At 39.6% G+C, this 25,379-nt stretch overlaps 1 protein-coding gene and 1 long non-coding RNA gene across 2 annotated transcripts; both read left to right on the forward strand.

The window, feature by feature from the left end:
- The first annotated feature begins 18,861 nt into the window (after positions 1–18,861).
- LOC146692741 (uncharacterized) lies at positions 18,862–20,822 on the forward strand. Its single transcript, XR_014915278.1, has 3 exons — positions 18,862–18,925; positions 19,362–19,568; positions 20,019–20,822. It is a non-coding gene; the product is annotated as an uncharacterized LOC146692741 (long non-coding RNA).
- A 321-nt stretch (positions 20,823–21,143) lies between these two features.
- On the forward strand, positions 21,144–23,392 carry LOC146692742 (uncharacterized; the record flags this gene model as incomplete). Its single annotated transcript, XM_085433506.1, has 4 exons — positions 21,144–21,762; positions 21,899–21,966; positions 22,477–22,520; positions 23,251–23,392. Coding segments are annotated over 4 exons (783 nt in total), but the record flags the coding sequence as incomplete, so codon positions are not given.
- Between the last annotated feature and the right edge of the window lie 1,987 nt (positions 23,393–25,379).

Consider the following 25,379-nt stretch of genomic DNA (forward strand, 5'->3'; position numbering starts at 1 on the left):
AAGATGAAAGAATTTAGACAGTTTTCAACTCTCAGTGATGCCGCAGTGTTCGTTTGACTTTGGGACCTGAAACAGATGGAGTTTTGGACCTATATTACTCGGCGAGACTCCTGACTACCTTAGCTGTAATGCTCCGGCAATCCGTCAAACGGTGCCCCTTCATATCTTACCAAAGTCGTACTGAAACATGTTGGACAGATTTCTGCAAGCGGTGTACTACATAAAATCGGTTAGTAAGCACAACCAGAATTCACAAATAAGGCGCACTGTCGATTTTTGAGAAAATTAAAGGCTTTTAAGTGTGCCTTATAGTGTGTAAAATACGTTATACAGAATAAAAGAATATTCCATGAAAATGGCACAATTTGAGTCCCTCTCACCTCTTATGGTGTATTTCATCTATTGGGTCACCAAACTTTCTATTTAAACAGCTTTACATATATATTGAAATGTACCCTTTAATACAGTGTAAAAAAACTGAACTAATTTTTATCTTTTCATGGGAAATAATACAGTTTTTTCATTTGACACCACCTATTTTGTCATGTCCCTCATGGCCTTGATGAAAGTTTACTTTGAAAATACCAAATAAAACAATTTAAAAAGTCAATAAATTTTGGTATCAACCTAAACATCTATTTGTGCTCTTTTGCTGTTGATATTTCTTTTTTTCAAATTAATTGTTAATTATTCATTAAAATCACAATTATTCCTGTACCTGACTAACCCTTCAACCCCGTTACATGAATGATCCCACCCCCATAAATACAATGGTGTGATCCAGAATTTCATATACATCAGGAAGTGACATCACTGAAGTCTTTTGGACAACAGGACCACAGAGACAGGGAAGTTGCTCCCATCTTTTCCTTTATTTTAGTCATTTATCTTGTGATATTGTGGTCGTCAACCTCAATGACTCAACACTGTAACATGAAAAAAAGATATAAAACTATTATTAAAATGCATCACTTTAATATCAAGCAGCGGTATGCCTTCTGCCGTGCGCTGAAGAACAACATGTCAGGGGAGGAGACTTTGATACCTGTTGACTTCTCAGAAAACTACAGCTGTAAATACAGTTTTCAAGTTCAGGTGGTCCACTTTAGGGCTTCACATCAGCAGGCCACCCGTCATACTGGTGTGTTGTATGTTGGTGGACTCTCAGAGCCTGTGTGCTTTAGCACCATCTCCCCCAGTAGACTTAAAGACCCTCCAGCAATATGGCAGCACCTAAATCCTGGGCTAGATTACCTTCAAGGCCAACATCCACAAGTGTCTGTGCTGCACTTTTTAAGCCTGTACGCAATACAAACAACGAAGAAACTTCTACCTTTTCACTACAGAAGAGGATTCAAGGCTGGTTCTTGAAATTTTTTCGAGGCCAGTCATGGAAAAGGAGCACCAGATGGTGTCGGGGGAGCCTTAAAAAGAGCAGCTGACATGATGGTAGCAAAGGGGCATGACATCCCAGATGCAGAAGAGTTATTCAGGGCCTTGTCTGAAACAAACACAAGTGTGAAACTGTTCTTTGTGAAAAGTGAAGATGATGAGGAAGCTATGAAGAAAATGCCAAAGCAGATACCAGCTGTTCTTGGAACCATGACAATTCACCAGGTCGTTACTGTAGCTCCAGGAGAACTGATGGTTCGTGATGTAAGCTGCATTTGCACAACACGGAAGCAGTTTAACTGCAAGTGCTTCAACACAGCTGTATTACAGACAGGCAGTGGGGGCGGGGGGGGATCCGGAAAAAGAAATCCAGTGGGAAAGTCCAGAGCTGGTTGGTAAATGGTGTATTCTCAGATATGATGATGATTTGTATTGTGGAGCAGGGAAATTATTTTACTGCTATTGTTAAATAATCATCATTATTACCATTGCATTAATAATATAATCTGGAGTTTATATTGCATTCACGGGTTGAACAGTGTGTGTCTTTCAGAAAGACTAAGTGGCAGGCTGACAGGAAGTTGCAGAGAGTTTGCAGAAGTGAAAGCAGGAAGTTATTTTGAGCAGCAGGCTAAGACGATCATTGCTTTAACAATGTAACAGATAGCTTTAAGATGGCCTTAAGATGTTTATGATGATGTTAAATTTGTATTTCAGGTGCAGTTATGGCTATTTTATACATATTGCATATCTGTGCTTATTTGAGTTGATGTTCAGGTTCATTAATGGTCTAAAGCTTCACTAGTGAGAGTGTCTAGATGATCCATGCTGAGGGAAAACTAGAACATAGAAGGAATTGCAATACATGCTTACACAACAGTTCATTTTAATATCTTTTATATGTTCACATTCTTGTATTAAGCTTTTAGTAGAGGTTCTTGGTTAAAACATTTATTTAGTAGAAGACATACACATAGTCTCAGTGAGCCTCTGGTCTGGTAAAAGGTCAGAAGTGCGAGAGGTGACATAGAGGCTGAGTGAGGTCGTGACACACACACATGAGTTAGAATTATTTATAGGAAAAAGGTTCGTCATGTCTGGTTGGAACTGCGAAAGTGTCTCGGTAAAAGAGGAACCGTCCTTGTCGTCTCGGCAAGAAAGAGGAACTGAAAGGTAGAAAGGAAGTGCCGGCTATGAAAATAGAAGATGATGTTCTTTCAAATTGGGTTAAAAGTCATTGTGGTGTTGATCTGATCTATGTATAAAATGTATCTGTGACGTTAAAGGGGCGTCATTAAATTTAAGCCCTGACAGTATAAAAATCTGTGTATGCTTTGATTAAGTTGAAGACCACTTGCTGTCTGCGTACAGAGTTGTCTTCCCACACGTGTGTGTTCATTAAAATCATTGTTTGACCAAGAGCTTCTGGACCATGGGTGGTTTGTACTCTCCTTCCTCAATTTTGAACCTTAACAGTATCCAGGCATCATTCTAAACATACAAACAACACAAGTCCAGGTCAAATGCATGCATCGTGTTGGGTCAAACCGATTGTTCTGGCCGCATCAGGATGATATCTTCTGGTACCTGTTTGATGATGTCCTTGAACTCATTCCACCCCCATGGGCTGTGACAAAGTGTGGAAGCCTTGAAAGAGGTGTGGAACTGACTCAAAAGATGAATTCATGAAACAAAAGGCACATTCATGCATATATACAGACACACACACTGATGCAGGCACACACATGCAAAAACACTCTGACACAGACACATTGAAATCGTTAACTGATTATTATTGTTATTACTTCAACCAGTTCATCAAGTTTAATTGTAACCCTGTTACCATCTTCAACCCTGTTATGCTAGTCTCAACCCTGTCACACCTACATTTTCATATATTATTTTGTTAAAATGTTGAAAAAATAATTTAATGTTTGGGGATTTCTGTCTAAAATATTGAGCACTATCATCTGATCATTGATTTTGATTACAATTCTTAGTTAAACAAAATTTTTGATGAAAAATGACAAGATTGCTTTCATTCATTAGTTACATTTCAGGATTTAAGAGAGTAAAAATATGTGATTTTATGTCATTTTTCTATGTAAAATTATTGAATTGGTATGGGGGACATCTAATTACTGTAAACATATTGATTTCTTTAGAAATACATTTTAAGATAATATTCAGAGAGCCTCCAAACTCATGAAAGTGGCCACTTTCATGAGTAAATCATATATAAATAATATAAGGCTTACATGATTTACTCATGAAAGTGGCCACTTTCTCATTACTTTCATATATTTTTTTTAGTAAGTATACAATACATACAAGTTTCATTATATAATTTTTCAAGGGATCTTATATGTGTTTTCACTCTTGTATGCTTTTCATACAAGTTTCATACAAGACAGATGCAAACTTTATAAGATTTATATATATCTTTTCCATATGGGATCGCCCAGCCCTATTCTCGAGCATCTCACACTTCTGATAATCAGTTGTCTGCTTGACATTTATTCATCTGTGTAAAAACTATAAATTTAATCTCAGCAAAAAAAGGCAAAACAGTAACATTTTTATGTTATTTAAGGGACTTATATTACATGTTTAACCTGAGTAGCGAGAGACGGCGGTGGGTTTCATAATGATTTGCCGGGAGTCCGGTGTTCTCACCGGCTCTAGTGAGTAGTGATGGGATTTCCGGCTCTTTTTAGAGAACCGGCTCTTTCGGCTCGGCTCACTAAAAAGAGCCGGCTTTCGGCTTCCAACCAGCTCTTCAGGTTGTTTTGTTGCTTTAATTAATTTATTATTAACAATAATATAAAATTATGCACAAAAGGAATTACTAATGTAAAAAAAAAAGTGGTTTTATTTATATATGTTTATATAAATATATGCGGTGGCCCCTAGAGACAAAACATGTACAAACTCCAAAAAGCACATACAAATTCCAAAGCATGTACAAACACATTTCTAGCATTAACTGAACTTCCAAAACAGAGCTACCTAGATCACTTAAATTACACAATTGAAAGCATGTGTATTGTTTGTTTATTTATACACAAGCACTCATATATATTCAAATGATTAAAAAGAAATCTTCATTTACCTGCCAACTTTTTGATCGTGGCTCAAAGAGTTGGCAGTTCGTCTTGTAACCGGAAGGTTGCCAGTTTGAGCCCCGGCTCGGACAGTCGCGGTCGTTGTGTCCTTGGGCAAGACACTTCACCTACCGCCAACTGGTGATGGCCAGAGGGGCCAATGGCGCGATATAGCAGCCTCGCTTCTGTCAGTCTGCCCCAGGGCAGCTGTGGCTACAACTGTAGCTTGCCTACACCAGTGTGTGAATGCGAGAGTGAATGAATAGTGGAATTGTAAAGCGATTTGAGGGCCCCGAAAAGTGCTATATAAATGCAATCCATTATTATTATTATTATTATTGTTACTACCACACACCAAATCTGGTCGTTGGTACTGGCTGGCTTGTGTAGCCACTAGGTAACAAAAGCTCAACACTGCGCCTAGCATTCTGGTCTTTTGTACATGTTTTGAGTTTTTATGTGCTTCTGATTTTTTACATGTTTTGGAGTTTTTACGTGTTTTGGAGTTTGAAGCACGTACAGATCCTGAAGCACGTACAAACCCTGAAGCACGTACTTTTACAAATTTAAAGTGAAACAACACAAAACACTGCAAACCACAACACAATTAAATATAAATTAAAATATGAAAACAAAAAGAACATTCATATTCTCTGTCATATGGGCCTGCATGAATAAACTTTCTGAATCCTTTATCATCTGCAACTGAAAATAGTTGTGGATGATTACTATACCTTTCTAATGTGACGTTGTTGTCCCTGGCTCTCTTTCTCTGTTTCTCCCTCCCGCTCTGTTCCTGTGCTACTGCGAGTGTAACTACCGCTCCTCCCCCCTCTTCCCAGCGCAAAGCACAAGGGTTGCATGCGGAGTGAAGCGGAAAAAATGTGCGAGAGAGAGGGTGAGAGAAAGAAAAAAACCAAACAAACCCACAGCTCGCGATAAGGAGCTGGCTCGCGTCGTTCACGTCAAAGAGCCATTTTATTCGCGACCGACACATCACTACTAGTGAGCCTTGAACCCCGGCTAGCTATCGAGCTGGTGGGTAACAGACGCGTTTGGAAATATGTGGTGTCTTGATAAACTGAGCAGATATTTGAAGTTTACACAGCTACATTCTTGCCTGAAAATATGTTAAACGTTTATTTTGTGACCCAGAAAGTATAATAAGAGTAATATTAAAACTAACTAGCAGCCCGCCATTGTTGGAAACTGAGCAGGGCCACGCCATGAATTCTGGGATAGGTTGGGCCACGAAGTATACACCCGACCCATCCTTCAAATCTGGGGAAACAAAGGGTGCATTTGTCGGAGTCTTCGAATACAAATGCGGGCACAGGAGGATGCGGTTCCTGAATTTGGACACAGCTACGATACTGGACACTGCTTCTTCTTCTTCTTCGGTGTTTAACGGCAGCTGGCATCCTTGTACATGCAGTGCTGCCATCTTCTGTTTCAGTCTGTTTTTACATTCTTAAATCCTACTACTTATTCCTGCGTCTTTTGGGATCTTACAAAGCTTCAATAGACATGTCGACTATTAAATTAGTCGTCGACGATTTTCATAGTCGACGTAATCGTGACTAGTTGACTAATCGTGGCAGCCCTACTGTAGTTGGTATTGGTATGGCGAGTAGCCTTCAGTAATAGTAATAAATCACACAGCAATAGTACATTCATGTGGTTGTAAAAAAGCATGATAATATATTAAGTAGAGATGGCACGATACCACTTTTTTATGTCCGATACCGATATCATAAATTTGGATATCTGCCGATACCGATATGAATCCGATATAGTGTTTTTTAATCAACAAAACTGTTTTTTAAAATATCTTGCTGCATTTTGCAAGTCTGCAAGTTCATACTCAAGTTTAAAACAACAACTACACTAAAGCTATTCTGTTATACCTGTATACAAAAAAAATATTTCATAGTTCAGCAATACTGATCAATCTAATAAACTTAGACCTACACCATCCTCCCTATTCTGGTATTTTAAAGAGTACTTAGCGTAAATATTAAGCAACCTAACTAACAGGGTTCCAACTCCCAGCAACAACAAAAATAAATAAATAAAAAATAGGGAACCACCCCTCACGCGCCACCTCATGATGCTTAATCGACGTAATCAACCTTAATTTGATGCAGTGTGAAAGAAAATGCACAGAAATCAATTATTTTTCAAGAAATATTAAATAGATTCAACATCTTTCTTCAACAAAATTGCAGACTGCACAGATGGTACCTTCCCAAAGTAAAAAGTACTATAGCTTACTAGGGTATATATATATTAGACTTTATAGTCACTATATACAGTAATTGACTTCTATTCATTTTACATCAAATTAAAACTTTGGGTGTCAGATAATTATTTATTAAAAGCTCGACATTTTAAATGAGAATAAGAAAGAAAAGTATGTCTTTGTGCCCCCTTTTCCCAGTTAATGCCCTATCGGCCCCCCTGGCTAAACTTTGCTAGATCCGCCCCTGCAAAGTTACCAGCTGTCAGCTATGTAGAAAAAGATCCTGGTGTAGAAAGTAATATTAAATAAATTGTAACAACAGCTTATCAAGCTTAAACGTGCTGCTGTTGTTCAGCCGCTGGTTTCCTCTTTCTGGCGCAAAGTGGACCAAAAACAAACAAGAGAGACGGACTCGCGACAGAAAACCCGATCAGCTGATCAGTTTCACGATTGAAGTAGCAGCCGGAGAGCGAGAGGCAGTCGCTTGTTAAGCTTAACACAGGAATGCTTTACAAACATTCAGAGATGGACTTACACACTTGCTTTACTTCTCTCGGGGATAACTTTGTCGGAGATGAAATGCCAGGTTGCTAGCGAAGCTCCAAATGCTATCCAGACCACCGACAGGTCCCGCATGCCACAGCCTCTCTATCACGTGATGCATACTGCTCCGACTGCTAACGTTCTGAGGTGAGTTACGGCGTGTTGCAAGTTTTGTGAGGTGCTTTCGTGATATTTAATGGATCGGATTACATTTTTTATTTTTCTCCGATATCCGATCCAGTAATTTAGGTCAGTATCGGACCGATACCGATACGTAATATCGGATCGGTCCATCTCTAATATTAAGTAATCCAATGTATTCAGAATACCTTACTCTCATTGAGTAACGGAACGGAACACGTTACAAAATACATTTTGGGGCATGTATTCTGTAATGGAATACATTTTAAAAGTAACCTTCCCAACAATGGTACTGTGTATATGTTGCAGAAATAAATGAACTCTGGCCTGAGCAAGACGCTAACTTCGGTGTCCTCTCTATTAATCCACAGTTTGTTCAAACTTGGCTACGCAGTGCTCTCTAGCCTGTGTGCCACTTGCTGCCGGTCCAGATTCCCGTAGGTCTGGTGCCGGTAACATCAGCAACAGCTCTCAAGCCATATGAAGCATTTTTGGTCCTCCCATTAATAGATGGCTGTATGGCTGTATTCATCCTTGATTAACTGCTGGCATCAGTCAAACTGATCCTATTTGAAAAGGTACTCTGGGGCCTCATTTACAACTGTTATGTGTGAATGCACTACAGTCATGGCCAAAAGTTTTGGCAGTGGCAAAAAGTTTGTTTTTCATGTATTTTGCTGCTTCTTTTTCCATTTCCATTTTAATCGTTTTTACATGCTTCTGTGACATAGTGAAAACAATCACAATGATTGCGTATGTTTAAAGAAAATTGTTTTAGTTTTGTCACAGCCAGAGAAATGGCAGTGATGTACTGCCCACACAAAAGTTGGGAACTTTTAAACCAGACTTAAGGGGAAAATGTGTGCACCTAGAGAGAAGACATCCCATCTGATTGCTGTAAATATATAAATGCTCCACTGACAATAATACGTAATCCTGCATGACAGGTTTGCATGCATAGACAGAGAAACTAATTGGAAAAGTCACTAATCAGGGGTTTTGCATTGACCATTCATATGAGTGTGTTAAGGGTAGGGTATAAGGATGATCAACATTTTCAGTTAGACTGGGAATGGGGGCTGTTACCTGCAAATGTATCCAGTAATGGTAAACTTAGAAGTTCCTGTTTTTTAATGTGAGCAAATTCCTTATAACACCGCATAAGTTAATATACATATTATATATAACAGGGCTCTAGACTAACTTTTTGACATGGGCGCACCGGTACGCCTAACTTTTTTAAGTTAGGCGTACCGGCACAAAAGTTAGGCACACTCAAATTTTTCAACTGCATCGCTTATCACTGCACTTTTACATGTGCACTTTCTTTGGGGGGGAAGTCCATACAGACAATATTCATTTCTAAATTATTAAGTAACAAACTTGTGCTTAAAGTGCTTTGTCAATATTGTAGAAAATGTTAAAGTTAATCATCATCTCGGCCTCCTCTGACGACCTGTTTGCTGCTGTCTGTTGCTGAAAGGCATTGGGGAGAGGGGACATGCACTTGGGCAGTGCATTTATTGCAGCATATAATGTGTTTTCTGGATATACTGTGCTTTTTCAGCTTTCAAAGATTGATGGCACTGTGTCAGAGCACTGGCTATGAATTTCAGATGGTTCAGGCCTTAACAAAAAAGTTATCAATCGTTCTTTTCTCATTACCCACAGCTACATCCACTTCTGTCGGGCGTAGGCTGCTCACTAGGGATGGGTATCATCACTGATTTCTATAATCCATTCGATTCCAGTTCTCAAAGTCCTGATTAGATTCAATTTAGCCTCAGACAGTCAGAAATATTATAATTCTGATCATTTGTCGGTACTGATACTGAGACTTCATCAGAATTGTGAACATCACAGCAGATGCCTTTGTGTGAAAGTAACTGAGAATAAAACACAGAAAAACATGAAGGAGATTTTCCTGGTCTGGCTTTTTATAGTAGATAACCTTAAAAATATTCTGCAATTTTGCATAATTTTAAGAAGTTTAAATTTCTTCAGTATTGAACAGCAAAAATTAGGCTTTCTTGTCCCGAGATCATGTAAGTGAAAAAAGAAAAAGACAGCGCTGTAAACAACGATAGACTGGTGGGTAATAAGCGATTTGAGACAGGACACTGTTCTTGAAGTACACACAGAGAGCTGTGTATGAAGTGTAATTTTTATCGTGGTGGAAGCAAAACCGCAAAAGTCAGAGGGAATTCATGACGACATTGATCAAGTGAAGCGCAGTTTGCTGCTTCTTTTGCTGCTGGCTCTGCGAATTTTGGTTGGAGAGAGACAAAACCTGCAGCTCAGCGTGTCCGTGTCCGGGCCGTCGGGTGAGAAAGCCGAGAAAGACAAAGCTGATTCTGATGCGTCGGGTCCGCTCTGTGTTTACGTCTTTGTGTGGAATCCGTTAATGAATTGATATCGCCTTATTCAAACTACTCACCTCTCTCTTCCACCTGCACTTCCAACTGGACCACGGCCAATCAGAGAGGTCCCGCCCCTGACTATTCCTGATTGGTTTAGTCCACGATAGGGGCATAATGTGTGTCTGTTGTTGACCACACGGAGAGTTGCAGAGGTTTTTTTTTTTTTTGTTACCCGAACAGTTCGACAAAATATTTTTTTTTAGTTGCACCACTGAAAAATTTGGTCACACTCTAGAGCCCTGTATAATATACACATACTATAGAATTTATTTGCACTTGTAAATTGTTGGTTCAGTGTTGTTGTTTGGTACTGTGTCTTTGCCTAGTGATGATATAAAATGTCTTAATTTGGTAAGTTCCAGTGCAAGTTTACCCATAGTTAATAGTGGTTGTAGTTTGTTAATATGCGACAAAATAAGGCTTGTAAATTAGAATTTTATGTTTCATTAAATTCACAATTATATGCATTTGGAAGGGCAGGCTATCTAAAAGAGACAATACGATTGCACTAGTATTTAGTCTAGTTCTTCTCTCTATTCAATTACCAAGCATCATTTGAAGCCGATACTCAGTGCTGTGTAGCAGATGACACTTTGAAAGTAACCTTCCCAACCCTCATTGTGACTGTTGTCTTAAATAGAAGAACCCAGGTAATGTGAGTCTTTAATTTGCAGTGTTACTTCTAGTCATGTCTAGTGGTGAGATTATTTCAAAGAGTGGAATATAACCTCAATAAAGAGCATTTGGATAATGTAATGATCAATAATTGGAGAATTTATGGAGGGTGAATGAGTGTAAAGTAGTTTTCCCTGAAAGAAAATCAGGCAAATTATGTCTGTGAGAGGAAACGAGGATGGAATAATTCACACAGACAGACCCTTAATGTCAGTCCCTTTATGTGATTTCCTTTCTTCTCCACTTATTTATGTAAAATCAAGTGAGAGCAAAGTGACTCAAAGGAGCTGGTGAGGATAAGAGCGAGAGGGAAGGGATAATAGTGGGAATAGACAAAGTGTGTTTTAAAATTCTAGTCATTTTTGTTGTCATCACATAGCAATGTGTCACTGTCAAATGCTTTATCTGTCAGCTGCACTCTTGCCCGTGGACAGCCCTGGGCCCCGTGGGAAACTTCACAGTGGCTTTTTCCCCCCTCTTTCCATCCACATCTGCCTATGGCAGGTGTGGAGTGGTATGGCGTCATCACAACTCTATTACTCTGTCTCTGGCTATTTTTGTATGTGTCTCTGTCACATACAAATATACATACATACATACATATTAGTGCTGAAAAAATACTAGAATTTTGCTAGGCACACTTCTTTAATGGTACTGGCCACAACAGAAGCCACAATATTAGTCAGATAATTCAATGAAAACATTTCACTTTCCTTCCCTTTCCTAAATTACGGAGCCTCACAATGGACATTGGGGAAAAAAAGAAGTACTTTGGAGCAATCCTGAAAAGGTTTGCCAGACCCTGAGAAAGATCTTTTCCCCTGCATTTATCATACTTCCATCTGAAACCTGTGAAGCTGTCCAGGGTACTGCAGCTGGTTGTCACTGAATTCAACCAAAACCACCATGTCAGAATACGCCTTCCATGAGTGTGTCCCCTTACACCAAGAACGCTCTTCTGATGTCTGTCACTTATGTAAAAACCATTTGCACTGCAAAACATTGTTTCAATGTCTTCATACTTCAGGCCAAGCTCAAAATAAAAATCTATGAATCTCTCCCGCAGGTGAGCTATGATTGTTTCGAGGGTTGTACTAGGACAAAAAATGGCCTTGGGCTTGACGTTTTTGGTCCAGATGACCCACCATGATTGATCAAATAAATAAACAACATGTCGGTTAATTTGACACATTTTTTGCATTTATTTTTTGTTTCTTTTTCTCTTTTAGCTTTTCAGCACCACCTTTTTATCACTTCTTCCACATTAAACAGTGTTCCCTTGCAGGGCTCCTTACTAAATTATTAAATACATATTTTAAAATAAAAAAATCATAAAAAGTTCTTATGAAGAGAAATACTATCCACAAAAGCTTATCTTTAATAATGTTTAGTTTGTTTTAACTAAAAGGGTGCTTTTGTTTCTTTCTAGTTAGTGTTTTGTTTTTTGTTATGTACCTGAGGTGGTTGGGGGTGGGGGGAGGGGGTTGAAGCTCATCTAGTAATTGGAAGGTTTGAGGTTCTATTCCTGGCTTCTCCAGTCTGCATGCAAAAGTATCTTTGGGCAATATATTGTTCCCCCAGTTGTTCTCTGATTAGGTCGTTAGAGTCTCATGGTTAGACTGCATTAAGGGTTAGAAAAAAAAGAGCTTGTGTAAAATGATGCAAGTTTTAAAGAGTGATCAAGTAGAATAGAAATGTGCAATATAAGAATTAGTCCATTTACCTTGCCTTACCCTTGTGTTTCTGTCTGGCTCTGGTCAGTAGTGATGTGTTGGTCGCGAACGAAACGGATCTTCGACGTGAATGACGCGAGCCGGCTCCTTATTGGGAGCCATGTTTTTTTTTTCTTTCTCTCACCCTCTCTCTCGCACATTTTTTTGCTTCACTCCGCACGTGAGCCTTGTGCTTGTGCTGAGCAGAGGGGGGAGAGAAAGAGAGAGAAAGAGAGCCAGGGACAACAACAAGAGACAACATCGTCACATTAGAAAGGTATAGTAATCTACAACTGTTTTTAGTTGTAGATGATAAAGGATTCAGAAAGTTTATTCATGCAGTGAATCCTATGTATGCAATTCCAAGCAGGAAAACACTCCCCAGGGCTCACAAAATCACTAGCCCGACGTCCTGGGGCTAGCGATTTTTCCAGTCGGTCTACCAAAATCTATCTCTGCCCTGCCCGTCGGGCTATCGTAGGAATGAAAAATATATGTCAATGCTTTTGCATTCTTTCGGAAATGTAGCTGGGTAATTATGTCATTGGCATCGGTGAGCCACTGTCAATATATTTTTTGCTCTCATTTTGCAATCGTGCGAACTGTGTATAGAGAGCGACAGTACTGATTGGTGAGTGACGATAATTTGCGCACCGATTCCTCTGACATCGTCTTATCAATCGTTAGCTTACTATGCAAACATGACAAGTGAAATCTCCCGCAGCAAGCTTAAACATGTGAGAGGTTGATCGCACAGAGGATCGCTGAGTGCGTGTGTAAAAGCAGCAGGATATATATTTTAGTTCTGCTGAGCCAAATAAGACAGGTCAGGGTGAAGAAGGGACAGCCAAAGAAAAGCTTACCACAAAACGGAAAAGTTATGACAAATCAGACTATAAGGCAAAAAGAAAGTGCAGCTTTATGGTTTCATGGACAAAAGAATTTCTGTGGCTGCAATATGACAAGCTACAGGGAGTGCAGAATTATTAGGCAAGTTGTATTTTTGAGGAATAATTTTATTACTGAACAACAATGTTCTCAATGAACCCGAAAAACTCATTAATATCAAAGCTGAATGTTTTTGGAAGTAGTTTTTAGTTTGTTTTTAGTTTTAGCTATTTTAGGGGGATATCTGTGTGTGCAGGTGACTATTACTGTGCATAATTATTAGGCAACTTAACAAAAAACAAATATATACCCATTTCAATTATTTATTTTCACCAGTGAAACCAATATAACATCTCCACATTCACAAATATACATTTCTGACATTCAAAAACAAAACAAAAACAAATCAGCGACCAATATAGCCACCTTTCTTTGCAAGGACACTCAAAAGCCTGCCATCCATGGATTCTGTCAGTGTTTTGATCTGTTCACCATCAACATTGCGTGCAGCAGCAACCACAGCCTCCCTGACACTGTTCAGAGAGGTGTACTGTTTTCCCTCCTTGTAAATCTCACATTTGATGATGGACCACAGGTTCTCAATGGGGTTCAGATCAGGTGAACAAGGTGGCCATGTCATTAGTTTTTCTTCTTTTATACCCTTTCTTGCCAGCCACGCTGTGGAGTACTTGGACGCGTGTGATGGAGCATTGTCCTGCATGAAAATCATGTTTTTCTTGAAGGATGCAGACTTCTTCCTGTACCACTGCTTGAAGAAGGTGTCTTCCAGAAACTGGCAGTAGGACTGGGAGTTGAGCTTGACTCCATCCTCAACCCGAAAAGGCCCCACAAGCTCATCTTTGATGATACCAGCCCAAACCAGTACTCCACCTCCACCTTGCTGGCATCTGAGTCGGACTGGAGCTCTCTGCCCTTTACCAATCCAGCCACGGGCCCATCCATCTGGCCCATCAAGACTCACTCTCATTTCATCGGTCCATAAAACCTTAGAAAAACCAGTCTTGAGATATTTCTTGGCCCAGTCTTGACATTTCAGCTTGTGTGTCTTGTTCAGTGGTGGTCGTCTTTCAGTCTTTCTTACCTTGGCCATGTCTCTGAGTATTGCACACCTTGTGCTTTTGGGCACTCCAGTGATGTTGCAGCTCTGAAATAAGGCCAAACTGGTGGCAAGTGGCATCTTGGTAGCTGCACGCTTGACTTTTCTCAGTTCATGGGCAGTTATTTTGCGCCTTGGTTTTTCCACACGCTTCTTGCGACCCTGTTGACTATTTTGAATTAAACGCTTGATTGTTCGATGATCACGCTTTAGAAGCTTTGCAATTTTGAGACTGCTGCATCCCTCTGCAAGATATCTCACTATTTTTGACTTTTCTGAGTCTGTCAAGTCCTTCTTTTGACCCATTTTGCCAAAGGAAAGGAAGTTGCCTAATAATTATGCACACCTGATATAGGGTGTTGATGTCATTAGACCACACCCCTTCTCATTACAGAGATGCACATCACCTAATATGCTTAATTGGTAGTAGGCTTTCGAGCCTATACAGCTTGGAATAAGACAACATGCATGAAGAGGATGATGTGGGCAAAATACTCATTTGCCTAATAATTCTGCACTCCCTGTATATCACCAGGGGTGCACATAAGTGTTCCGCAGGTGCGCATTCGCTGTCAAAATAAAAAACGCGCACAAGATAAGAAGATGCAACGCGTGTTTGTGTACATAGGATTATTGGAGGAGGACAGACATTTGCTTAGAACTCTTAAAGATGTCGAAGAAGCAAGCTCCTTTAAGCAATTACTTTGGTTTTCCTCCACCTCCAAAGAAATGTCAGAAGGAGTCTGAACCACAAAAGAAGCGCGTATTCTCGGAAAAATGGTTGCAGGAGGTGAGCTGGCTTCAAACAAATGATGAACGCACAGAGATTTGGTGCGGAATGTGCAATGAAAATCCCACTCTAGCGGACAAAAACACTGCCTTTTATATGGACGCAAACACGCGTTGCAACTTCTTATCTTGGGTGCATTTTTTATTTTGACAGCGAATGCGCACCTGCGGACCACTTATGTGCACCCGTGTAAATAACATAATGTTCTGCCGGGTGTGTTGTTGGTTTTCCCTCGATTTCTGAGTCGACAAGCGACTTTGTTACTGGGACCAGTAATTTTAAGAAAGGCCCCCATTAGAACCCATGAGAAATGCAAGAAATGCATTATTGCTCAGTCTGCAATATCTTTCCCAGAACAAACACCAATTGCAAATAACATACTAAAAATAAACCTGAAAAATCTGTTTAGAACAGCGTACTATGTTGCAAAGAGTGAACTACCACTGGCAAAATTTTTTGCAAACTTCAAAAAGCAAATGTCCTAGATCTTGGTTCAACTTGCCTCTTACCCGTGACTTCAGTGGAAATTTCAAATTCAGGATCTGACACAGACTGATTCATGTCCTACACAGTTCTTACAAGTTCATAGAAATTTCTGTTCAATTAGAACCAAGTATTTGAGTTGATGATTGTAATTTTCATACAATGTTGTAATTTGTGTTTCAACAATTTTTTGATTAATGTTTTGTTTCCTTTACAATATTATACTTTAATGTATAATATTGTAAAGGAAACAAAACAGGAAACAAAACATCAATCAAAAAATTGCTCTCTTTTTTATTCGGGCTACTTAAATTTATTTTGGGCTACCAAATACTGAAGAGTCCCTGCCCGAAGGGCTACCAGGGATTGTGAAATTTTGCGAGCCCTGCTCCCAAAAAATCATCCCAGGCTATATGACAGAGAATGTGCATCTTCTTTTTGTTTTGCATATTTTAATTTATATTGTATTGTGTTGTGGTTTGCAGTGTTTTGTGTTGTTTCACTTTAAATTTGTTTAAAAGGAAAAAGCTGAAAATTTAAATAGTTAAAAGTTGAAATGTAAATTGTTGGTTTGCAGTGTTTTATAGTTTATTTATTACATTTTATGTGGAGTGAATAAATAAAAGTATATTTACAGTGGCCCCTTGAGACAAAACACGTACAAACTCCGAAGCACAACAGAAGTGCTCCAGGATGCTAGGGGCAGTGTCGAGCTTTTGTTACCTAGTGGCTACAAAAGGTACCAACGACAGGATTTGGTGTGTAGTAGTCAGAGATGGGCAGTAACGCGTTACTTGTAATGCGTTACTGTAATCCGATTACTTTTTTCAAGTAACGAGTAAAGTAAGGGATTACTATTGCAAAAACGGTAATTAGATTACCGTTACTTTCCCGTAGGAACGCTGCGTTACTGCGTTACTAAAACCGTGATTTTTTTGCGAGACTGTCTCATGACAGTGACGTAAGCGAGTGCGCCATTCATGACAACAGCTGTGTGCAGATCAACAGTGGATCATATATCGAGTGCGGGAGAGAGTATGGGCGTGCAGCGTTTAAAGCGTGGAAGTACTGACCTTACTTTAAGTTTGATTCCATAAAAGGTGACAAAAACATTAGCGTCCATTAGCGTTGTGCATGGGAAGAAAACTTCTTTTTACAGCGAAAAAACCCCCCTAAACTTCCAAGCAAGCACCGAGTGCGCTTTGACGTAATGGGAAATTCACAGAGAAACTCGCGGATTCTTCAACTGACCGCAGCACACCTGCACCAGGGTAAACCTTTGCCTACGCTACTCCTGCTTTACAGGTGAAAATAGAGCAACAGGACCGCTAGTCTTTGACTTTATTTATTTTCTGCTGTGTTTTACTTTCATCTATTTGAAAGAGTGAGTGTAAACACACCAAAAAATATATATTTTATGTGCTGGAATGTGCAGAAAATAGGTTTAAATATTAAACAAATTTCTTCCAGTCAGAGAATGTTGCATATAATTAAATGTTTGCTTGATGCATAAAGTTAAAAGATTAAAACTAATAAAACAAGTTTGAAAAAGGGACTTTTCCATTTCATTACATTTTGTATGATGGATTATACAGGGAGTGCAGAATTATTAAGCAACGTCCTTTCTTTTTGCAAAATGGGTCAAAAGAAGGACTTGACAGGCTCAGAAAAGTAAAAAACAGTGAGATATCTTGCAGAGGGATGCAGCAGTCTCAAAATTGCAAAGCTTCTGAAGCGTGATCATCGAACAATCAAGCGTTTCATTCAAAATAGTCAACAGGGTCGCAAGAAGCATGTGGAAAAACCAAGGCGCAAAATAACTGCCCATGAACTGAGAAAAGTCAAGCGTGCAGCTGCCAAGATGCCACTTGCCACCAGTTTGGCCATATTTCAGAGCTGCAACATCACTGGAGTGCCCAAGAGCACAAGGTGTGCAATACTCAGAGACATGGCCAAGGTAAGAAAGGCTGAAAGACGACCACCACTGAACAAGACACACAAGCTGAAACGTCAAGACTGGGCCAAGAAATATCTCAAGACTGATTTTTCTAAGGTTTTATGGACTGATGAAATGAGAGTGAGTCTTGATGGGCCAGATGGATGGGCCCGTGGCTGGATTGGTAAAGGGCAGAGAGCTCCAGTCCGACTCAGACGCCAGCAAGGTGGAGGTGGAGTACTGGTTTGGGCTGGTATCATCAAAGATGAGCTTGTGGGGCCTTTTTGGGTTGAGGATGGAGTCAAGCTCAACTCCCAGTCCTACTGCCAGTTTCTGGAAGACACCTTCTTCAAGCAGTGGTACAGGAAGAAGTCTGCATCCTTCAAGAAAAACATGATTTTCATGCAGGACAATGCTCCATCACATGCGTCCAAGTACTCCACAGCGTGGCTGGCAAGAAAGGGTATAAAAGAAGAAAAACTAATGACATGGCCACCTTGTTCACCTGATCTGAACCCCATTGAGAACCTGTGGTCCATCATCAAATGTGAGATTTCAACCCGTTCTCACTCCCAACGCGTAAAATAATGACGATTTGTCACGTCCCTTAACTTCTCATGCTGACGCCTAAGGTACCCTTCCACGTTTTTATGTGACGCTGTGGGTTGTCAATTCATTCCAATATGAACCCGCTCGCGGCGATCAGAGACGCTTCGAGCAGAGGCTCCAGCCATCCATTTACTCCAATAATAACCCCGTCACGGCGAAACATGACGCCGTGAAGCACAATCTAACTGGAGAACCGGGGACCCTCTCCGCGAACGGGTTTTTCTCCCTAATTTAATGCTTTCTTTTAATGACATCGTTAACATTTCTCAACAAAAACACGAAAGTATCACTGATAATTCAACAATAAAATCGCTTCATGTTGTGGCCATCACACAGTGTTTTCCAAACTGATTCACGATCTGAAAGTGCGCAGATTTAACGTACATAATCCTTCGTTAGGTTTATTATTTTCATTTCACACGTAAAACACATTTATAGATTCATTCACCACTCCTGCTAGTTTTGGATGCGCTCGGCTCCAACCAATCAGACCAATTTACGCAGACGCACTAATCCCGTAACTGCACACTACCCATAATCCTCAACCGCCGTCGCTATGGAAATGAAGATAACAACAGCTTGGTGCTACCCATTATTCCTTTATTTACTCTAAAATAATAACCAGCGATAATACGAAATTAAACTGGCCCAGTGTTTAATTATGTAATTAAAAAATGCAAATTGTAGTATTTTATTTTTTACAAATTGCAATATTTATCTACAGCGCGCCTTTAGCGACACGTCAACAGATCTTAAGCAAGGCGATTGGATGGTTTTTACTGCAATGCATCTTGGGAGTTGTAGTAAATGTATCTTTCAACTCACGGTCCTGCAGCGAAGTTTTCGACTGGACACGAGGCAGATCCTAGCTAAGTAAGTTGTGATAAACTGTGGGTAATTTGCATGTTCACTGAAATATTAATTTCAGTGATATTAAACTGATATTAAACTTGAAATGTTTTCACAGAGCAGTCTGTGTACCAAGAGAACTACTTCTGCAAAAGTTTATTTAAATTTTTTTGTGATGTATTCTCATGTGTAAGACACTTGCTTGGCCACCCAGCTAATGTTAGTACTGCTCTATTTTAGCAATGTATCTTTTCTGTAATCAATTCAGGGTTTTTTTTAACCCTATTCACGTAATTAACTCAATATTAATGACTTTAATCTCGTAATTGATTTTTTTTTCTAAATATGGTGTAATACTGCCTCGTAATATAAGTTATTTCTTTGGTCATAAATTATTTTTGTAATCATTTCACCAAAACAGACCTGAAATAATCCCTACATGTTCCATTTTCATTTGCAGAAATGACAAAGCCAAAAACCAAACCATGCCCTTCCTGTCAGGCCCCAAACACCTGCAACAGGAAGACATGCAGTGGATGCCTGGGCAGCCTGAACCTAAAGGAGGGATTGAAAAAAAAAACAAGAACAGTTTAAAAACAGTAACTGGGCTGCCTCTGTTAAAAAAAACAGAAATGCGAGCAGGGTGGTTAATTCAGCCCAGTTGTCAGTAAGTTTAAAAGTTCTGATCTAATAAGTGGTTGGTCTGGTAGACAATTCTTTATTAATCACAGTTGTCAATGTTTTCTTGTATATCATGAAGTAAGAAACTAACAAGACATGTATATACACATAAAATATTAATTTATAAAAGAGCATAAATAAAAAAGTTATTCACATCAGAATAACATCATCACACTAAAGACATCCAACTAGAAAAAACTTGTTAAAAACTATTTTTATTCAAGCTACTTCTGATTTTTAATTTAATCGGCTATTAACTGAGAGACAAAACATTTCAAGATGGATTTTAGCATACATTTACAGGTTTGGTCACCATAAATACTTTTTAACTATCGACAACAATAAAACAACAAAGATGTGAAACTTAAAGGTTTGTTATACATCAATTTGCTTACATGAAAGACTGGCTGCATGTTTTTCTTTGTTGTTCTTGCAGGTTTCAAAGCTACATGCCCTGGGCTACCAACCAATTCTGTTTCTTGGACAGTTTGACCGTAAGGGCCGTATAGTAGGGGACGTGATCACTCAGATCGAACCAGCGGAAGGTGCTGCACGTGACATCCTCATGAAGATGAGTAAGCTTTATGAACACCTTCTGAGAAGTAAGATATGCTTTGTCCATTATCTGTAACCAGGTGTCCTTATCAGGTAGCCTATCCTAGCTGTCTTTGGGTGATACTCATGGTACACCCTAGATAAGAAGGCAGATCATCACGGGGTACATAGAGACAAACAAGATGGTGAGGATGAGGATAGTTAACAGTCACCAGCTATTCTGTTCTACTCTACTCTATTCTGTTCTATTCTATTATTCAGCCAAGGTTCAGACCAGTAACCTTCTTGCTGTGAGGTGACAGCTGCCCTACATGTCCTGTTGCTAACATGAAAATAGTGTTATATCTGCCTTATTACCTCCCCATGTGTCGGTCACATCACCAAAGCTAGCCATACTGAACCTCTGGTGTTACCCACCTGAACAATTTTGTATGTGTGTGTGTATAGTATGGTCTTTCACACTCATGTATATACAAATGTAATTTTAAAAATCTTCACGAAAACCAGACCTGATAATTCTCTTCGAGACTTTCTAGTATAACAAATGTTATATAATGTTACCAATATGAACACCAAGATTCTTAAATAACTTATATACTTCTTAAGAGGTTACCTGATTACCTCCCTGAGGTAGTTAGCATCACCATTGTACAAAACTCCTAAGTCACAGTACTAGCTTGAAGTGTCAAATGTTATTCACTACAAAGTCAGGAAAGTAGTGTCATCAGAGGAAAAAGTCATTATCTATCTGGATTTATAGTCACACTCATTAATTTTTTAATGTACAATGTAGAAAAGCACTACAGATGTCACACTACCCTAGAGGGCACTTGTACTGAATTATTTGGGTCAGTGAGTGTGCGAGATGACTTATTTGATGCCAATATTTACCAGTTGTATCTTTAGTAAAAACTTAACTGAAAACATGCAAATCACTACTTATTATGTGTTTATGTGTACTGTACATTTTTTCAACCCATTTGAATGAATGTTTAATATTTAAAATTTTTCAGAATTACAAGCTTCACCTCCTGCTAAAAGTTCTACACCAGCAGCTGGACCATCCTCTGCTGACAGTGTCGATGCTGGACCAGTCCCAGACCCAGAGGCTCTAAACGAGGAATTTATTCTTCATTTAGAGCCTGTACCAACATCTTCCCTCTGTCAGCCTCCTGCATCCTCCTCTTCATCTCTGCTTCCTCCTGCATCCTCCTCTCCATCTCTGCTTCCTCCTGCATCCTCCTCTCCATCTCTGCTTCCTCCTGCATATTCCTCTCTGTCTCTGCTTCCTCCTGCATCCTCCTCTCCATCTCTGCTTCCTCCTGCATCCTCCTCTCCATCTCTGCTTCCTCCTGCATCCTCCTCTCCATCTCTGCTTCCTCCTGCATCCTCCTCTTCATCTCTGCTTTCTCCTGCATCCTCCTCTCCATCTCTGCTTCATCCTGCATCCTCCTCTCCATCTCTGCTTCCTCCTGCATCCTCCTCTCCATCTCTGCTTCCTCCTGCATCCTCCTCTTCATCTCTGCTTTCTCCTGCATCCTCCTCTCCATCTCCACATCCTGCATCTCCCTCAATTTCTACGGTGTACACCTCGGATGTCCCAAACAAAAAAAGGACAAGGAAAGGTTAGACGTTATGGTATTGTAAATGTACGAAACACATGACATGTTCGTTAAGTTTGTTAAGATTTCTTTTTCTTAATTTTTGCATTTTTTCCAGTTTTACAGAACTCATGTAAATATTTCATTTGTTATTTTTCAGAATGCCGAAAACACCGTACACAGAAGATTTTCAAATATGAAGAGATAGTAGACAGGAGAGTTGTAAATGTAAGTAATTTAGCCTGCTGTTGTGCAGATTTGTTTGCGTCTTTGGACTTCCCGGATTTGAACTGTGCCTGACTGAATATCCATAAGCTTTTGTATTTGATGAATCTACACTAATTCAGCCACTGAGTCAGGATTTCACTCCAAATAGGACATTAAATAAGAACAGACCACCTGATACGACCTGGTCATGCTGCCTTCCTGATGTTTACGTTCTTTAAAGTCCTCCTGACATCATGCTCAGAAGGAGTGATTGATGTGGAGGTGCTCCTTCCCATTCAGTAACATCTGCTTCAGTTAGTTTTGCTTGTGAGCCACAATGTAAGCAGTGTTGCTTTGCTGACATGCACTCGATGCTGGCAGTACAAGCATTGTAGTGGTTCTTATGTTTTTGTAAACTAATTGTATAATATATTGAGCCATTCAATAGTACACAAATGTTTATAAGCTCCTTTTTGTATGCAACTTGCATGTCTTTCTTAATTAATTGTTTGTTTATATCATGTTTTTCAGGAAAAAGAAGAAGTTAAAGTCAAGTGGAAGCCTTGCTCAACATGGTATGTAGTAACAACTTTGTTGGACGGGAACAGACATTCATATTGTTGATAAATAGTTATCAACTCAATTTGAATTCATGTATTTGGACTAAAGTAAATTGGGAGCTTTTAGCTATCGAGCTCCTCTTCTGTGAGGAGCTTGATAGCTGTCCACCTCCAAAGTCCATTATGAGTTTTGGAGGTGGACATGGTCAACACTTTTAAGAGTAGGCATAAGACTTTACTTCTTTATAGAGCTTATAGTTAGGGCTGGTTCAGCTCAGCCCTTAGTTATGCTGTAATAGGACCAGACTGCTGGGGGTTAGTGTCCCCCCCCTCTCTCTCTGTCTCTTTCAGGGTTATGCAGGCTCAGTATTGGTTGAAGATGCAGTCACGTCTCCTTTTACTGAAAACTCTCCCCCTCTCCCTCACCACCATCTGTAAACATACATGTCTCAGTAATGCAGTTCATGCATGTTACTAACTAAACTTCTTCCCTGGAGTTTCTGTGCTCTCTCATCCAGCAGGTTCCAATGGATCGTGGCTGCTGCTGTGGTCCTGCTTGACATCTACTACATATATTAATACTCTCTGACTTGATTTGATTAATTTATATTACAATGAAGGTGTATAAAGCATGACATGAATATAGAAGATATTTCATCCTAAAAAATTGTCATATGTCACAACCTAAATTGTCCTATTTTGTGTGTGGTTGTCGTTGTTGTTTGTTATGTTTTTCTCCTGACAGTGGCAAAGTGTGGGATGACACATGGGAACCTGCGCAGTTTTACACACAGTAAACCAGGCACCACAGGTCGCAGAGATCGCACAGTTCACAGCTTGTAGTTCAGCATAAAAGTTCAAAATAAAATATTTACTATACATTTCAACCAGTGTCAGTCTCTGTTTCACTCTCTAATTGTGGCTTAAGTACCTAACATATTCATGAATCTGATCGATCAATAATATCTTCCCTGCACTCGACATCTCATAGTTTTACATATCAGCCAACATTATTGTCTACATCCTCATAAATATAGAAGTGACTTGCTTATTATAACATATTACAAGGTAAAGTAATACTGCACTGCACGTATAGTAAGTAACACCTACTGTGTATGGGAGGCTAAAGCAAAGTTAACTGCACCAGTACCAGCTTCAGAACATATTGTATATTATATGTTTCTACCTTTTTGTAATATGTCATGTTTAGATGCAGTGACAATTGCACATTTGGAGTTGTGGTCATATGTGGTCTTTATATACAGGGTATTAAAAAAAATTGACATTTTTTGCTATTTTTCTTGTTTGTTTGCACAATATTATTGTGTACATATTACATATGTAACATTATTGTTAATATTATTATTAGATATCAAAGATACAATTTGATTGAGGGTTTTCCTGTCATAATTTCAATAAAAATGCAATTACACACGTAAACAATAGGATCAAAATAAACTTTTAAAAAGTCTGTTGATCAACTGCTGATTTTCAAAACATTCTAGAGGAAAACAGAGATAAAATAATCTGAACAGTAACAGTGATTGTGGATGATGATGGAGGCTTCAATGGATTATTCTGTTTCAATCAATAGGTTTGTATCTATGACAATAATTTGATAAGTTTAACAGGTTGGTTTAGGCCTGGCAATACAGCAAATATTCACAAACTTTTGTTTTTGAAGAATGTTTATCTTTTTTGGGATGAAGCTATCTGGCAAAATGAGACAACCCTTTTAACCTAATCTTTATGTCTTTTTTGTGGCTATGATACTGGATTTTGGTTTGATGCATATGCAGGTTACAGCTGGGGAATGGCAGTATGTTGTGGATTGATTTGGCATGTTCAACCACTGTTACACCAAACTCTCTCACTTATAACATGATAAAGGCCTCTTACTCAGTGTCATGGATTTTCTATACTTTTGGGGACACAGGGCCAAAGTCTGAGGCAATAAGTCAGATCAAAGAAGGCAATGATTCTAAAATGGGAGTTTACTTATGTCATTATATATATCCAGGAATATGTGCCAGAGGATAGTTGTCATGAAATCAATATTAAATCAAAGTATTCCTTAATTACCACAGCTGACACGAGTTCTCCATAGCTGCCTGCTGTCTCAGGATCTGTCTCCAAAAAGGACCAGGGAGCGCTAACATGTTATGTTCTAAACTGATGAAGAAAATGCACATTAAACATAGTATAAACTTACTGAGTGAAGTAATGTCAAGAGGATTCCTTTAGCTCCTATTGGGTTGGTTCCTTGATCAATGCAATACAGAATCATTAATCTGGTTTTATGTAATGTCCTCAAAACATGTCAAAATGAGGCTCACTAGTCTGTGTGGCCTCCACATGCCTGTATGACCTCCCTACAACACCTGGGCATGCTCCTGATGAAGTGGCAGATGCTCTCCTGATGGATCTCCTCCCAGACTCCAGGACTAAAGCATCTGCCCACTCCTGGACATTTTGTGGTGCAGTTGGTGGATGGAGCGAGACATAATGTCCCAGATGTCCTCAATTGGATTCAGTTCTGGGGAATGGGCGGGCCAGTCCACAGCATCAATGCCTTCGTCTTGCAGGAACTGCTGACACACTCCAGCCACATGAGGTCTAGGATTGTCTTGCATTAGGAGGAACCCGGGGCCAACCGCACCAGCATATGGTCTCACAAGGGGTCTGAGGATCTCATCTCAGTACCTAATGGCAGTCAGGCTACCTCTGCCGAACACATGGAGGGCTGTGCAGCTCCCCAAAGAAATGCCACCCCACACCAAAACTGACCCACTGCCAAACTCATGCTGGAGGATGTTGCAGGAAGCAGAAGGTTCTCCACGGCGTCTCCAGACTGTCACAAGTGCTCAGTGTGAA

The sequence above is a fragment of the Copadichromis virginalis genome, linkage group LG15, assembly GCF_057382275.1.
Source record: "Copadichromis virginalis isolate Kocher_CV1m ecotype Utaka linkage group LG15, C_Virginalis_male_GT1.1, whole genome shotgun sequence".
Lineage (NCBI taxonomy): Eukaryota > Metazoa > Chordata > Actinopteri > Cichliformes > Cichlidae > Copadichromis > Copadichromis virginalis.